Raw genomic sequence first — 15,759 nt, 5'->3', positions numbered from 1 at the left:
AGTGATTTCACCTATGACATCCTACATGAAAAAAGTGTTCCTCTCAGTTGCTTTATCATATATTTTATTTGTTTACTTATTGAATTAATTAATCATCAGAGACAAAATAAAGGAAATAAGCCAGCTGCTTTATCTACAGATTTGCATCTGTTGTTCTTGTTGTCTCTAGTTTGGCTTGGGTAGGAGTCTGTATTTTGTAATTAACTGCATGATAATGGTGCATTTAAGCTGAAGTAATTTTGATTATTCCCTTCCACTGAAAAGTATGTCCTCGATTCTTGGTTGATTGCATTTCAACTGTCAGAGGATTGTAGATGCAGAAATTATTTTAGGGGTCTTTTCTTACTTGGTTCATTATTTAAAAAATGCCCTTCCTCTCTTTTTTCTGATGCCATAAGCCCTCATTTGATCCCTTTCTCACTCTTGAGGCACTATAAGTGGGCATTAGCTGTTCTCATGTTAAAGTTTTTCTCTTATCCTGAAATATTTTTAGTTGTAGATACAATTTGACATGCTTCATCAAACATTCTGTCTTAGGGGGTTGAATCAGCCCAACATTTGTTGACTACTGTTGTTTGCTACGGGACATGCCCCTCCCATGAAATCTGTGAGTTGCGGGAGAAACCAAATGTTTAAATTGGACTAAATTCAAAAGTTCCTCAGTTGGATGCTATGGGTGAGTGAAAGGCTATGCTGTGAAGCAGGAAGGAAATTTCCTCCATACCTCAAAACCACTCCATGTTCCTGTTAGCTGTTAGTAGTCCAATAGATATTGGGAGAGTTGTAGTACAATGGGAGGGTTTCCTATTGCTTCACCTGATAACCACCACTCTGTCACCTCATGGATTGTTTTTGGACACCCCCCCCCCATGCAAAATGATTGTACAAAACCTGAGACTAATTAGTGAATATTTTTTGTTTAGCTGATAATAGTTGATGAGAGAAAACAGCTGGGGAAATCCACCAGTCCCTTTACTTAACTTGTCCTGTAGATGATCAATTTGTATTGGTTGGTTTGTATTGATTTTACATTAGATGTTTAAAAACCTTATGGAATTAACAGTATTTAAATATTGTAATTAAGAAAATAATTATGTCAGGACAGAATCAGCAATGGGGCAGCAGTTTTTAAACTGATATTTCTCTGTCAGTTCAAAAATGGATAAATGATACTTTCATTAAGCCCAAAGCAAGAAAACTGTAGTAACTGAGATACTACTTGATCTTAGTCAAAAGGCTGAGAAGTTATGGGCAGCTGAGATCATTTTTAATTATTGATGATGAAAGGCCCATCTTGAAACCCCTTCTGATTTGAATAACTTATATTTGTTCTGGTATTCCATCTTTTTAAAAATAAAATTCAACACACTTATTTTAAGTGGAATAAAGTAGATAAAATAGAAATACATATCCATTTCATTTCTACGTTTATACCAAATACAAATATTTATCCAAATTTTGGCAGAATATTCTGAACTATTAACACTGCTTTGGAAAAGCCTAACTGCAAGAATGGAAATAAATTAATGAGTTTTATACAACCACAAACAGTTTTCCATATAAGTCAAAACATAGCTTCTGAATTGCTCTTTGTTCAAATAAAAATAAATAAATAATCCATCGTAACCTATATTAGGGACTTACTCATACTTTTACAGATTTAATTTTATATCACAGACAGTCCCTAGTTAAGAACCGTTCCATTCCTTAACTCTGCTTTTAACTTGAATTTGTATTTAAATCAGAATTTGTACTTAAAAACAGATTGCCGAATTACTAAAAACGGTGGACAGCATGGTCCTTCCTCTAGTCAGTGAAGTGCTGAACTTGTGTAATGCTTTCAGGAAAACAGGCTGTATATTAAAAACAGTTTCATGGTTCCTGAAAGCCTGTGAAGTTTCAGCTTAAGTCAGATGTTCTTAACTCAGGGACAATCTGTATGTAAGTGAAGCCTTGATGGTGCCTACTAGTATATTGATTTTTCTTAGAGATATGCCGAAAATGTTTCATCTCCCTTTTTTTGGTGCTCAGTAGAGAATTAAACTTATATACAAAAGACTAATCCTAAGAACAGTCTTAAACCCACTGGTGGTATTATTTTAATTTAAGTGACTTTATGCTTCTAAGATAATTTTCTACAGATTGAAAATTGTTCCATTTCTCTTTCCCCCCCATTTTCTCTCATTGTTTTCATGGTTTAATTGAAACTTGATGATGTAAGATGGGGACTTTGAATCTTTTGTGAACGTTAATTTTGATATATTTTAAAATGGATGTCTTCAAATGGATTCTGACTCTGCATTTGTTACTATTTATCTGATTGCCAAGCTGAAACCAAGTTTGTGGACTTCTAATTCCATTTTAAGAATATTCCTTTTTAAATGTATGATTGTTTTTCAAAGTTCCTTTTTTATGGGATGATACAGTACTTTAACAATACTAGACTGCTAGTTCTAATGTGAATAAAATGAATATGGTTGGTCTATTTGTGTCCTGTGTTCTGTACTTTCCTTAATTTAGCCTATTATTTTTATTGTGGACAATACTGTCATTAGTTGTGGGGCAGCTGTCACTGCGAAATCACTTTTGCTGCTTCTTTTAAGAGTTCTGACAGTGTTAGTTGAACAGGTCTGAATGCTCTGAAGGATCTTTTTTTGGCTTAAATCCAAAGTGCTCTATCTCCCTATTAAACTTTCTATGTAAGTCATTTTTTAAAGAATAATAAGTTGCAATAAAGAAAGTATTGCAATCGGTACTTCATCTCTGTTAAATGTCTTAAACTATTTGTAAAAATTTTTTTTATTGTTGCATTCAAGAGATCTGGAAACTGTGCCCATTGATGAAGTGAAACCAATGAAAGAAAGTGCCTTAGGTGGCACTTTGATTCCTGTGGTCTCATCCTCTCTTCTCCTCCTCCAAACAGATGTATCTGGGTTCTGAACCATATTGTGCTCATAAATATAGCTACATTAAGACAATCCAAAGATACATTATCTTAGTTACAGATTTCAAACACACATGTATAATAGGCTAGTCCAATGACACTACTGCCAAAGCTTTTTCCAAAACATGGTTAGAGGTTAAGCTTTAGTCTTATCTCCTTTTCAAGCAAATTTTAAAAGGAAATGCGTAGAATAGGAAAAATGTTAAATTCTACAAAATATGAGGGGAAAAACCTGCAGGTTTTCATTTCTGCTTTTTGGATTGCTTAGAAGTGCATTACTTTAAGAGAATACATACACGCATGTCCATCATCGGCTCCTGCATCTCATATCTTAGCATTTTCCTCATAGAGACATGAATCCACATCAAGAACCTCAAGGACATTTTCCAGTATCAGGTTTTAATATAGGTTACATCTAATTTTAGAGAGTTGTCTGAATAAATTGTTCTGTGAAAGCTCCAAAGTATTTATTTCTCAACAGCAATTACTAAATTCACTCTATTATCAAAAATATAGAAGACTTATTTGGTGAGATATACAGTAGCTTTTGTGATGCCTTATTTGTCCTGTCCAATATTGTTACAATATTCAATTAAACCTCTTTTTCTAGCAAGATGAAGCTAGCAGGCCTAAATTTTGAACACTGACAGCAACAGTAGGGCAATCATTGGAAATAAATGACTAGGGACACAGAAATGTATGGAAGAATAAGATTTATGCTCCACTGGGGCTGTGATCCAACGTAGACATAGATCTCACTCTTGGAGTTCTTCAATTCATCACAGATGCTTGGCAAAATGCATTAATTATAACAGCCACTGTGTCTTATCAAATATGTTTCCTCTTTTTAAATGTCAGTTATCTCTATCTAAGGAATATTTGAGTGTGAGTGCTTTGTGATACAAGTATTTGTATTTATTAATCCCACCTAACTTAAAATTTTAATGGGTATGCTTATCCTGAACAACTCCTGGCATGCTGTAATTACACTAAAAAGTTAATCTAAGGAAGTAAATTGGGATCTTTGGGGAATCACACAAAACAAAGGGGAGTCCACAGATTTTTAATGTTTAATCTGGTTAGACTTGTGAAGGCAGAGTGGGAGTCTGAAGTGAAGTCTGTGCAAGTCTGAAGCAGGCAGTTCTACAAAGTCTGAGAACCCATAAGCATAAAAATTTAACAATTGAGAATAAATTTTCAATCTGAAATGCCAATGAATACATAGAGTTATTCACATCAATCTGTATCTCATTTTAGGGATTCAGATACAAAAGAATTTGAGAAACCCTGAGCTAGAATCCTTGCATTTTTTTTCTTTTCCATCATGAAAATCCAAGAGACTCTTTACATACAGGAAATAGATTTCTAGATCATCCATACATAATCTAATATATATATCTAACCAACTTGGCAAAGGTTGCCTGATCATACTTTAAGAGGAATAAAGGAATCCTAAATACCAGCCATTTATTTTTCAGGGCTTGCAGCAAAAATTCTTTTACTGGACAATATGTTACAGACTTCCTGAAACATTAAACCCATGTTTTGTTATATTGCTGACATTATAAAGACACCCAGCAGGTAATAATATCCCATCTAGTCAGATTTCCAGTTTATCTAGATCCAGTTTATTAATGTTTGTAATAAATTATTGTGATGTTATTTCCCTTAATCTAGCTAAATTTTGTTTTACTATTTTTAAAATAAGCCATATTTTGACTGTTCCAGTATTATAATTATTGGCTTTTATTGTGGTTGTTTTATTTGCTGTCTTAACAATTTGTTCTTTTTTTTCCTTTGAGCTAATCAATTACTAATAAAGTGCTGCTATCTACAGACTTCTTTCAGGTTCTTGGAATTTTTATCTTTGTCTTTTGCCTTTATTTCTGCAGTAAGGTTGAAACTAAGGGTAACATTAAGAGGGATGTTTTTAAACCTGCAAGCGGAAAGTACTTGAGCAGGTGTGTTTATGTGATAATGAGGATTATAGCAGGTAGGAATGGAAGTTTATGCTATATTGCAGAAGGAAATTGCCATTTTGAAAATTGCATTGTATATTGAAGTTCAGTCATGTATTATTTATATTTTATTGGATTTTTTGGCAAAACATTCCCTGGTGAAATTTCCTTCTGTGTTAATGGAATCAAAACTTTAAACCTGTTTCTATATTGGGTAATATGTATTTGCAGCAGAAATGACATTTACACATGGTTTCACACACTTCCAAGGAAGACTGGATTAAGTAACAGTGAATTAATTGAGGCTTGCATTAACAGACTGTCATCAACCTCTTTGAAAACTTGATCTTATATACCTTATTAAATGTCTTTTCTTATTAATTTCAATGGATATAAATTACTATTTATTTAAAGGCTAACTGGGTTGTGGTACCATTTGTAAGATAATAGATCCCCCCCTCCTTTAATATTAAGTGAATTATGTGTGGCTCTCAGAATAAAGTTAATATTTTTTCTCAGGAATTATCCTGTTTTAAAATTATTGGTATTTTTCTAGTAATAGTTTTACATACTGTTGAGTTTTTCTCTCATAAACCAAGGATTGTGCCTCCATTACTTAATTTCAATCCATCTCTTTTGCTTTTTGCCATGTTTTTACATTTGAAATAATTTTTCTGAGTAGTTTGAGTAACAGCATTAAAACATTGTTTATGTAGTTTGTCCTTCAGTTAACATCTGTCTTGCTACAGATCACTATTTTTTCAACCTACCTATCCCCACTTTTAAGTTTTTGCTTTGAATTTACTTGCATTATGTTTGTACCGTAGAAGTTTTATTTTAATTCTTTATGCATAATTAATATTTTTAAAAATATTTCTGACTCAGTCTGTATCATAATGAGCCTTTCCCGGCTATATAATCGATAAGTTGATGCTTTCTCCAATGATAAATAGAATATTACTTCATGTCAGGTATAAAAAAACTCTGTCGAATTAGAAATGCTACTCCATTGCAGGAAAATATTGCTATCACAACACTTATGAATTATAATTAGTTATACAAGCTAACTTTACAGGTTATGTGATAGTAATATTTTTTTGCAGTGGAATAGCACCTCTGAATATGCTGAAAATGTTATCAATAAAGTACTAGTCTTTTACCACAGAATAAACAGTGGGAAGAGAAGCAGCAAATGGTTATTTTGGTTGGAGATTATGAACAGGGACCGTATGTCTTTTATTATAAAAAAACAATCCTTTATTTCACAAAACTGTCTTAGATTTTTTTTTTAAAAAATCTCTTTTCTCCTCTATTTTGGTTATTTAACTTCTAACATACAACAGTATACTGATTTTGATACACAGCCATTCACATCTATGTGAAAAATATGGAAATTGAATTGTCTTTTAAAAATGAGTTTACATAAATTGATTTGGATAGTTTTATTAGAAAATGCATTTTTGTAATTTTTTTTTTTGGATTTGCTCTTATATTTTCTTCTCTAAAGCAAAGTTATAAGTATAAACATTTGCTTTTATCCTTATGAACCTCCTTCAGATTTGCCCCCTTTTCAGGTTTATCCTTTTCCCAGGAAAATATGGTTATCGTATTTGTAAAGACATTTAAAGTTCAAGACATTTAGGCACTTGAAGTCAATTCTAGTAATTTTTAATTTGAATTGTGTTTGATAGCAGTGAAGTACTAATCTGAATTTTGTTTTTATATATAACCAGGTTTAGAGCTATCAGCAACATCTTTAAACACTTTCTAAAATAATAATCTTCACTGAATGTATTTATTAATAACATAATAATTTCTTGATCAACAGAATATTTCACAATCATCATTGCTTATTATTTGCTTATTGCTTATTATTTTACTAGCTTTATATCTAACAGTTACACGGTTAGCTTAACTTGGCAGTTTTTGACTAATTTAATACTGGTTGAAAAACCTAAATCATCGTTTGTCGACCATTCTTACTGAAGCCAATGATAATAAACTTATAATAGTGACTGCTACATATAAAATAGAGAACAAGCAAATAAAAGATCAACTGCTCCTATGAACTTTAATTATAATATCTTCCTAAAAGTATGTTTTGTCTTTTAATTCTATTATCTATTATTTATACTAGACTCACGTAAAGAATCTGCTCCCCAAGTACTACTACCAGAGGAAGAGAAAATTATTGTAGAAGAAACAAAAAGTAATGGTCAAACTGTGATAGAAGAAAAGTAAGATGGTTTCTTTAAAACAAAAGTTTTAAACAGTATATATATATATTGTACAGTGTATTGTATTTTTGTACAATGCTACAGTACAATTTATGCATTAGTCATGTACATATCACAATAATAAGGAAGTATGGAATAAACAGTCATGTGCCAAAAGTAAGTACACCACATAGAAATTGTTGACTTTTTCATCATATTTCAACATACAGATATTTAATCTTCATTTCAACAATATTGATAAAGGGGATCTAATGTAACATATCCTGCACCATTTACATTTTGTACTCCATTTGTTTAAATAAACAAGATTTCACATGTGGAAAAAATAAGTACACTCTACATTTGTCTCTGCCTCTCATATCTAAAATTCTACCTTAGAATCTGGTGTACTAGATGAGGTGCCAATGATTAGAATATTGTTTGAGAGGCTAGGGACAAAGTTGTCTTACTGAAACCTCAGACATTTAATTTGATTTGCTCTTTGTTGCTGAAGTATCACCATGCCTAGATTTGAAAGAGCTCTCTGAGATTTTCAGGAAGAAGGTTATCGATGCCTATGAGTCTTGGAAGGGATTTAAAAATATTGCCAAGCAATAGGATATCAACCATTCCACAATCTGGAAAATCATCTGCAACTGGAGATTTCAAGCAACTGCCAACTTGCACAGGTGTGGTCGTCCCTATAAGTTCAACCCAAGAGCAGAACATAGGATGCATGAAAGAAGTCTCATAAGAACTTCAGAGTTTTGTCATCTGATTTACAGATGGCTCTCAACATTATTCATGTCAAAATGCATGAATCTCCCATTTGAAAGATGCTGCATAAATTACTTTTACATGGGAAGTATGCCAGGAGGAAACCTGTGCTGCCCAGAAAAAAATCAGGGCAAGACAAAAGTTTGTTCATGAATACATAGGCAAAATTTATAATTTCTGGAACAATGCACTCTGGGCAATAGAGGCAAGCTAGAGTTATTTGCTATAATACCAGAAGATATGCTTGGCAAAACTAAAGATAGCCTTTCACCAGAAGAATCTACACCAACGGTAAGGCACATTGGTGAAAATGTTAATGATTTGAGGCTACTTTGCTTCATTAGGGCCTGGGCAGCTAACCCTCACAGAATCCACTATGAATTTTTCCTTATACCAAAGGGTGCTTGAGGATAAGCTGAGGCCATCTGTCAGAAGACTGACGCTCAGCTGAAAGTGGATTTTACATCATGATAATGACAACAAACATTCTAGTAAATCTACCAAAGAATGGCTTAAAAAAAAAGAGAGAAATGGAGTTCTGGAAGGACCAGATCTAATGGTTGGTACATGTAGGGAAAATTGCATAGCTGAAAAAATCCTGCATGGAGTAATAGGGAAAAATTCCTCCCAATCATTGTCAAAGGCTGATAGATAAGAAATGCCTACCTGGAGTGATTTCTGCTAAAAAAGGAGTAATACCAGGTATTATTGCCAAATATGTTCTTGTTTTTTCCACAGAAGGAAATGGCACATCTGTTAAATTTTTATTGAATAAATGATTATTAAGTCATAGTTTTTATAGTTTTATTGTTAAATTACATCAACTTTATCTTTAAATGCTATTTGAATGAAGGTGAAATATTAATATGTCCCCATATGCTAAAAATAAAAAAACTTTACATGGGGTGTACTTACTTTTTATGTGACTGTATATATGTATATCCTATTGAAATTCATTACTTAATTGCCTAAAATATGGATCATCAGTCCACTGTTGCCCATTTAGACCAATTCTAAGAATCTTGGGTTTTCTAACTTTTCTTTTGCATCTTTTTTCCTTTGTCCTTGTGCCAGCTGGGGATTGATCAATGTTGTGGTAAGGTGGCATTCTTGAGTACCCTGGGATTTCTGTTTTTATTTGTATGTAGGATTGCAGGCATTTTAGTGTGGTCAATTGTATTATTTTTATATAAATGTACATCTGAAGAGCTGCTTTATTTCAAAAAAAGTTTGCAACAAATAGAATTGCTCTTGAACAGCATTTAATAGCAGATCCGTCCCTAATCCAGGTTACTTTATAGTAATTACCTTCATAAGCTTATTTCCTCTCCCATGCCCACAAAAGTCTTACTTAAAGAAATACCAGAAAAGCCCTAAATTTACTGCAAATAGGGCAGGTTCAATAGCTTCTTTTGTGTCTTTTTCATCCCACATTATATACTTTTTGATGTAAAATCATCTGTATTGATACAACTTTATATATTTGTTTACAACTTTATATATGTTTATAGTATTTTATCTTAATTTTCTGTTTTAGAAGTCTTGTTGACACAGTATATGCATTGAAGGATGAAGTACAGGAATTAAGACAGGTTAGTAAAACATACTATAATACATTTTATAATTAAGAAAAAGATGGTAAAATATGGCAATTATGTCAAAAACAGGGTGGCTATTTTTAGAATTGTGCTTCAGAATTGGCAGCAGAATCAATATGTAATATTAGTTCTCTAATGAAATAGAAATTAAGTAGCCTTCATGCATAATGGATCGTATAGGTAATTTAATCTAATACTATGTTTCCCCAAAAATATGACCTAACACGAATGTAAGTCCTAGCTTGGTTTTTACACATGTGCCCAAAATAAGCCCTACCCCCAAAATAAGCCCTAATTAAGATCCTGCCCGCTCCAGGATGCACGGGTAAAAATTAAGCTAGGATAGTGGGGGTGGAGCTACCCTGCTACTTAACCTTCGGACAGTTGCAACCAGGCCTTGCACACCCTGAATCTGCTTTGCTGGCCCATTTCTTCTGTGGCCGGCAAAGCTTTCCTGACGGCCTCTGCAGCTGACAACAGAGTTATCCGATCCAAAGCTCTGTTATCGACTGGAGAGGCGTTCAGGAAAACCTTGCCGGTCTTGCTGGCCGCAGAAGAAGTTCCTGAAAGTCTCTGATAGGGAAAAGGAGGCTGGGTGTGACACACGCAAGTGAGGTGAGTCAGTGGATGACACCCACCCAAAAACTAAGACCTAAGTGCCTCTTTTGTGTTAAAAATATAAGACAGGGTCTTATTTTCAGGACAACACGAGTATTATAAATCTTGGCAATTTAAGCTGTGCGTGTGTAGTTTATAAGTAAAAATATGAATAGGAATTCAATATTTATAAAATTTGTATGAACACCTAACTATGATTTTGGACAGTTTACAATAAATCAAGAATATAAAAATATAGGTAGACAATTCTGTTAAAACGGAAGGAAATATTCAATTCAGTTATTAACTTCCATCGGATGGAGACTCATCATCCTGACCCCAGGGCCCAAGGAAATAGATGGGTTCAGGAACAGACTAATATAGAAGAGAAGGGAGAGATAATTCCAGAGGACAGGTGGCTGACAAAAAAGGAATGCCTTTGTAGTCCTAACAGATGGCCCTGTTTTAGAGAAGGGACTTGAAGTGTGCCCACCTGGTTAGAATAAGTGGGTTGGCTGATATTGTGGAAAGGCAGTCCTGCAAATAACCTGGTCTAGTGTTACCTAGGAATTATTAGAGATAACCAGCACTTTAAATTGCATTTGGAAGTTTATTTGGAGCCAACACACTAATATAATAGTGGTGTTTTATGAGTGCACTGTTGCACCAATTGTAGCTTCTGCAGAGAGAATCCTCCCAAGCACAATCCAGTTTAAGACGGTCATCTCCTATCATTTCAGCCACTAAGACCTGACTTCAACTATACATTAAAGCTAGTGGTGGGTTGCTACTGGTTCACCACGGATCAGGCAAACTGGTAACAGCAGGAGGCTCCGCCAGGACGCTTCTCCACATGCGCAAAAGCTTCTGCGCATGTGCAGAAGCATCACATAAGCACAAGCAAACCGGTAGCAAACTAAATTGAAACCCACTACTGATTAAAGCCTTAGAAACAAATTTCTTGGGAAATCCTATTAGGCAAATTATATCTCTGGAACAGATTAATTAGGTCCTTCTTCCTTGCAGTGAAAAGTACCCAGGGAAAACTTCAGCGTCAACAGGGACTGATTCTTCCTTTACAAGGGACTGATAACAATATCCCTCAATTCCAGATGATATTGCTATTATCCTGAAATGAAACCCAGGCCTAGCAGATCTTGTGTGGATTGGGCCCTCAGTAAACTGGATCAAGTTCATAGTTGCTCTGAGAGCCATGAACATCTTGTCTGCCTCCAAGTCTGTACTTACAAAAAGCTGGATGGTGTCCCCCAACAACTTAAGCCCAGTAACTGCACTGCCAGTCTAGATATCACACAAGGAACACAAGCATGAAAGCTGCTACTCATTGGGGGGGTTGATATAGTAGCAACAGCAACTCCAGCTGATCTCTGAGGCACAAGCTCATGTAGAATCTCACACCTATATATCAGAACATTAGATCATGGATGAGATAGGGATTATCAGAAACTGGACTGAGCAACACAGCTGCAAGGCTCAGTGAAGGCTCTTAAGGCTCGATGAAGAGATTGGGGTGAGTCAGCGAGTCAAAATGTGGTACAAATACAAGTCAGCAGGAAATATTATTTGAGGTGGAAGAAATATCTTCCCTTGAGCACATGCTCTAATTTCAGCTAGTAATGATTTTTTAAATTAATAAAATCTTGAACATGAGAATTACTTTGTTACTCTGACTCCTTATTTTCCTGTAAAATATATTTCGTAATGTTTCATCTTATTTTTCACTTTGCATCTATCAAACATTAACTGGAGCTCCTCCTAATAAGAAAGATAATTCTTTTCCTAATCTGCATTTATAACATTTTTAGAAGATTTTACAAAATGAAAATATTATGCTGAGCTCAGAACAAAACAAACAAGATTTCTTTAAACCCCAAGCTATTATTTCAAGAGAGCACAAATCTATAGCAATATACTCTGAAAATCTCCTCATTGTAGAAGCCAACTTCTTCATGTTTTTACTCATTTAAGGCAAATCGTCATAATGTATTGTGGGTTTTTTGTTTTTGTCAGGATAATAAAAAGATGAAGAAATCACTGGAAGAAGAGCAAAGAGCTCGCAAGGAGCTTGAAAAGCTTGTCCGGAAAGTTTTAAAGAGTATGAACGATCCTTCTTGGGATGAAACCAATTTATAAAAAAAATATATTATTTTTTTTCTTTCTATTGAAAGACCAGTTGTCAAATCTAACTGTGGAAACCTTCTGATATTTAGTCAGTGTTGCATATAGAGCACTTCAAACCAGGATTAAACTGGATTGAATTGTGTTTCTCTCTATATATAATAAAATTCAGTCCATTTATGAAGCTGTCTTTACTTAAGTGTAGATAGCGTGGACCCTGAACTTGAGCTATCTTTACTTATTTCCATTTAAACTGCCTCATTTTGCAGCAAGTGCAACAGTTGGCTAAAAAATCCATGTTCCTCTTGTAAATATTTGTAATTTTGAATTTGTATGTGATCCGTGTATCAGGACTGATATAGTATTCTATTGTCTTCCTGTAATGATTTCAGCTAAGCAGCAAGCATAGCATTGGCTGATGATATGCTCCTAACATTTACTGAAAATTATATACTGTTAGATGAATTGTTTTGAATTTTTCATTCTCAGGCATCAGATAGGAAACATTTTTGGTAATTCCCATCATATTTCCCAGTATTCAGCCTATTTTAATAATTTAATTAAATTTATTTATGTCTGTTTAAACCTTCAGACACCATTTTAACATGAATTTTAAAACTACCAACTGTCAATGCAGTAAGTAAAGTGTCAATTGGCATAATTTCATATTAAAGGTAAATATTTTAAGAATCAAGACTTACATGTTTCTTTTTGGCATGTTAAAATGCAGAATAGTCAAGTTAAGAGAAATGTGCTTGCTCTTATTTTTAGTGGCTAGTTTTTAGATAATTTGTATATTAGAGTTTGCAATAGCTGTGCCTATATTAAACAACTGGTGAATGTTTTAATGAATCACTTGGTACTGTTGTCAGACGAGAAGTACAAGTCCATGATGTGTTTGTTTTGTGAAATAAATGTATTATTTATTTATTATTTTAGCAGGAACATAGCAAGTTTTAGGTTAACGTATGTCTGTAGTGTTCTAAAGTCAAATCTTATTTTACTGCAAACATAATATTTTTTCCTTCTACGATCTAAAAAAAATAATAGTCCTCTGATCTCTGTTCTATTTATATATATATATATAAAAACACACTAAAAATGGCTTTCTGAAAAGCAGTCATCTATGGTGCTGTAACTTTATGTTGATTGTTTGAAATGCATGTAGATATGGGAAAGTACTTATGGATTCTTTTAAATTACATTTTGGTCATGTAATACATTTTTCAATGTTCCATAATTTTTTAAGGTATTTGGTATTCAAAATCAGTTAATGAAAACTTAAATCTAGTTATAATACTTTAAGAATAACTTTCTGCTGAATTTAGGCAAGTATATACTAAGAATAATGCACAAACTGTATGTGTGCTAAAAGCAGCTTTTTCTTTTTTCAATTTTCTTCTTGCTTCTTGGATAGTATAAAACTATGTTCTACTTAAAGGTGTGATAGCCCTGAAAAAAAAAGTGGGAATAAATCAGTTTTTAAATAAAGCTAGTCTCTCAGTATTGGATTTCACATTATGTTGGGAGAAACGTTCTTCCCTGCCAGCCTTCTTTATATTTTAATTTTTTTACATTCCACATTTTTAGCTCATAAAGTTCTGTTGTCAGCTATTAATCTGGAATTGGTAAAACCTTCAAACTTCAGCTAATGACCAGAAATAGGGAAAACATCGTATTTATAACGCAATATAAATTTTAAATTGGTTCATGTAATGGGGGTGGGGTGGGGTGAGAATTCAGCATGGCCATATTATAAAAGGGCAGTTCTGTGTTTGTCATAATTTATAACTGTCTAATTCTTGTATTCAGCAAAATAGTAAAGCATGTCTCCTCCATTCATGAAGCAATAAGATTTGAGCTGTGTATTATTTCAAGTGATGACAACTTAAAATATCTACTAAAAATTATCATGACAGCTGTCACGGCAGAGGGCATAGGTGGATTCTTATTTTATAAAATAGCTTTATTCAACCTTAATTAAAGTGAATATCACAATTGTGTGGGAACTGTCCAGTATCCTTCAAAGACAGGATTAGAGGCCATGGAAATAGAAGGGCCCAGTAATAGCTGACCCAATTAATGAGATAATCAAAAAATTGCCAAATTAAAGGAAAATCAGTTAATCATCAAATTCCCCTCTTCAATTTCTTTTATACAAATTGTATCATTTTTTTCCTTTTTGAAGCTGTTACTATGTAGCATAAGAAATCAGCTTGAATAACAATTACAGGTAGTCCTTGATTTATGATTGCAATTGGAATTGGAATTTTGGTCACTAAGCATTGTGTTCATTAAGCAAGTCATTGTGTGACTAAACCTGATTTTCAACCATTTTTACCAAAGTTGTTAAGTGAACCATGTGCTTGTTAAGCAAATCATATGGCTATTAAGTGAATCATATGGCCGTTAAGTGAATCCAGCTTCCCTGATAGACTTTGCTTGTTGGAAGCCAGCTAGGAAGATTGCAATGTGTAATTACCTGACTGCAAGACACTAACCATTGAAAATGCAAGCTGGTTGTTAAGCATGTTGTCCAGCCAAAAGACCCACAAAAAAACATTTTTTTGCACAAGACAAAGTGATAATAATGCCTAAAGGCATATGCAGCATGACAGCCAAAATCTTTCTAGACTCCTTGTTGTCTTGGATATGGTCCACAATGTACACTTTTTCTAAATAGTTGGCTATATTCCTTAAAAAAGTGAACTGTCTACTTTAGGGGCTGTACCATCCAGAAACATTTTAAATATGAAAAATGTGCTGGCGAATAGCATTTGGTCATCAATTAGTTTGCTGATTACATGTTTTCATTTTAGAAAATGAAATGTTTAAAAAGAGATAATGGAACTCATGGTTTTCATAAGAAATATGCCATCAGGAAAGCATTGGGAATAGTTAGTTTACTATATTGAGTTAGGTGTACTATACTGTAGCATATGAGGTTATTTGACTCTCATCCTACCTGTTGGCAGTCCTACTCATTTCCTTAGTTATCTGTCAGCTGATATACTCAGAGGAGCCTTCTAATTGCAACACATTTCATTCTACATCTTTCTTAGAGTAAACCAGACCCTCTTCCTTTTGGTTTTCCATTTTCCCCCTTGTATCTGTCATCTCAATAATCAGTTTCCTTGGCGACCAGTTTAATGACAACACAAAACAGAACTGTGATGTCACAGTTACATTTTCTGGTCCTCACAATAGGAGGAGAGGACTAAGTAGACTGAGTTGATGAGCCAATTGCGTGGCTATACTTCTTAAATTGTCTTACTACTTGTAAATGTAAATACTGATTTTGCTAAGTGTTTCTGAAAGCAAGCTAATGGCTATTCCACCTGCATCTCTTTTTATTCACAGCGATATTAGGTATTTTTTATAGATTGATCTCAATAACCTCATTAATGAAATGCATAGAAAAACAGGATCAGAATCAAATGTTTATTTTTCTAGTACCTTGCCTACTGTGGCTTCCTTCAGGTGCATGCGTTAAATTGTCCTTTAAGTTCAACAATGGAACACAGTCACCA

The 15,759-nt window shown here is 33.7% G+C and overlaps 1 protein-coding gene across 5 annotated transcripts in view; it reads left to right on the top strand.

Moving 5' to 3' along the window:
• The window catches only part of ARHGEF7 (Rho guanine nucleotide exchange factor 7), a 102,124-nt gene extending 88,038 nt beyond the window's left edge, over positions 1-14,086 (top strand). The window contains exons 20-22 of one of the 5 annotated variants that reach the window (XM_058185325.1): positions 7,040-7,139; positions 9,433-9,487; positions 12,122-14,086. In XM_058185325.1, coding sequence (XP_058041308.1) covers positions 7,040-7,139; positions 9,433-9,487; positions 12,122-12,244 — 278 coding nt within the window. In that variant the 3' untranslated portion in view covers positions 12,245-14,086. Of the gene's footprint in view, positions 1-4,422; positions 4,526-7,039; positions 7,140-9,432; positions 9,488-12,121 lie in introns of those variants that run through there. The other 4 variants (XM_058185322.1, XR_009155351.1, XR_009155350.1 and 1 more) reach the window with 4 other exon arrangements.
• Positions 14,087-15,759: the final 1,673 nt, after the last annotated feature.

Source organism: Ahaetulla prasina, chromosome 5, assembly GCF_028640845.1.
Source record: "Ahaetulla prasina isolate Xishuangbanna chromosome 5, ASM2864084v1, whole genome shotgun sequence".
NCBI classification, from domain to species: Eukaryota; Metazoa; Chordata; class Lepidosauria; order Squamata; family Colubridae; genus Ahaetulla; species Ahaetulla prasina.
This window is presented reverse-complemented; position numbering and strand designations above follow the sequence as displayed.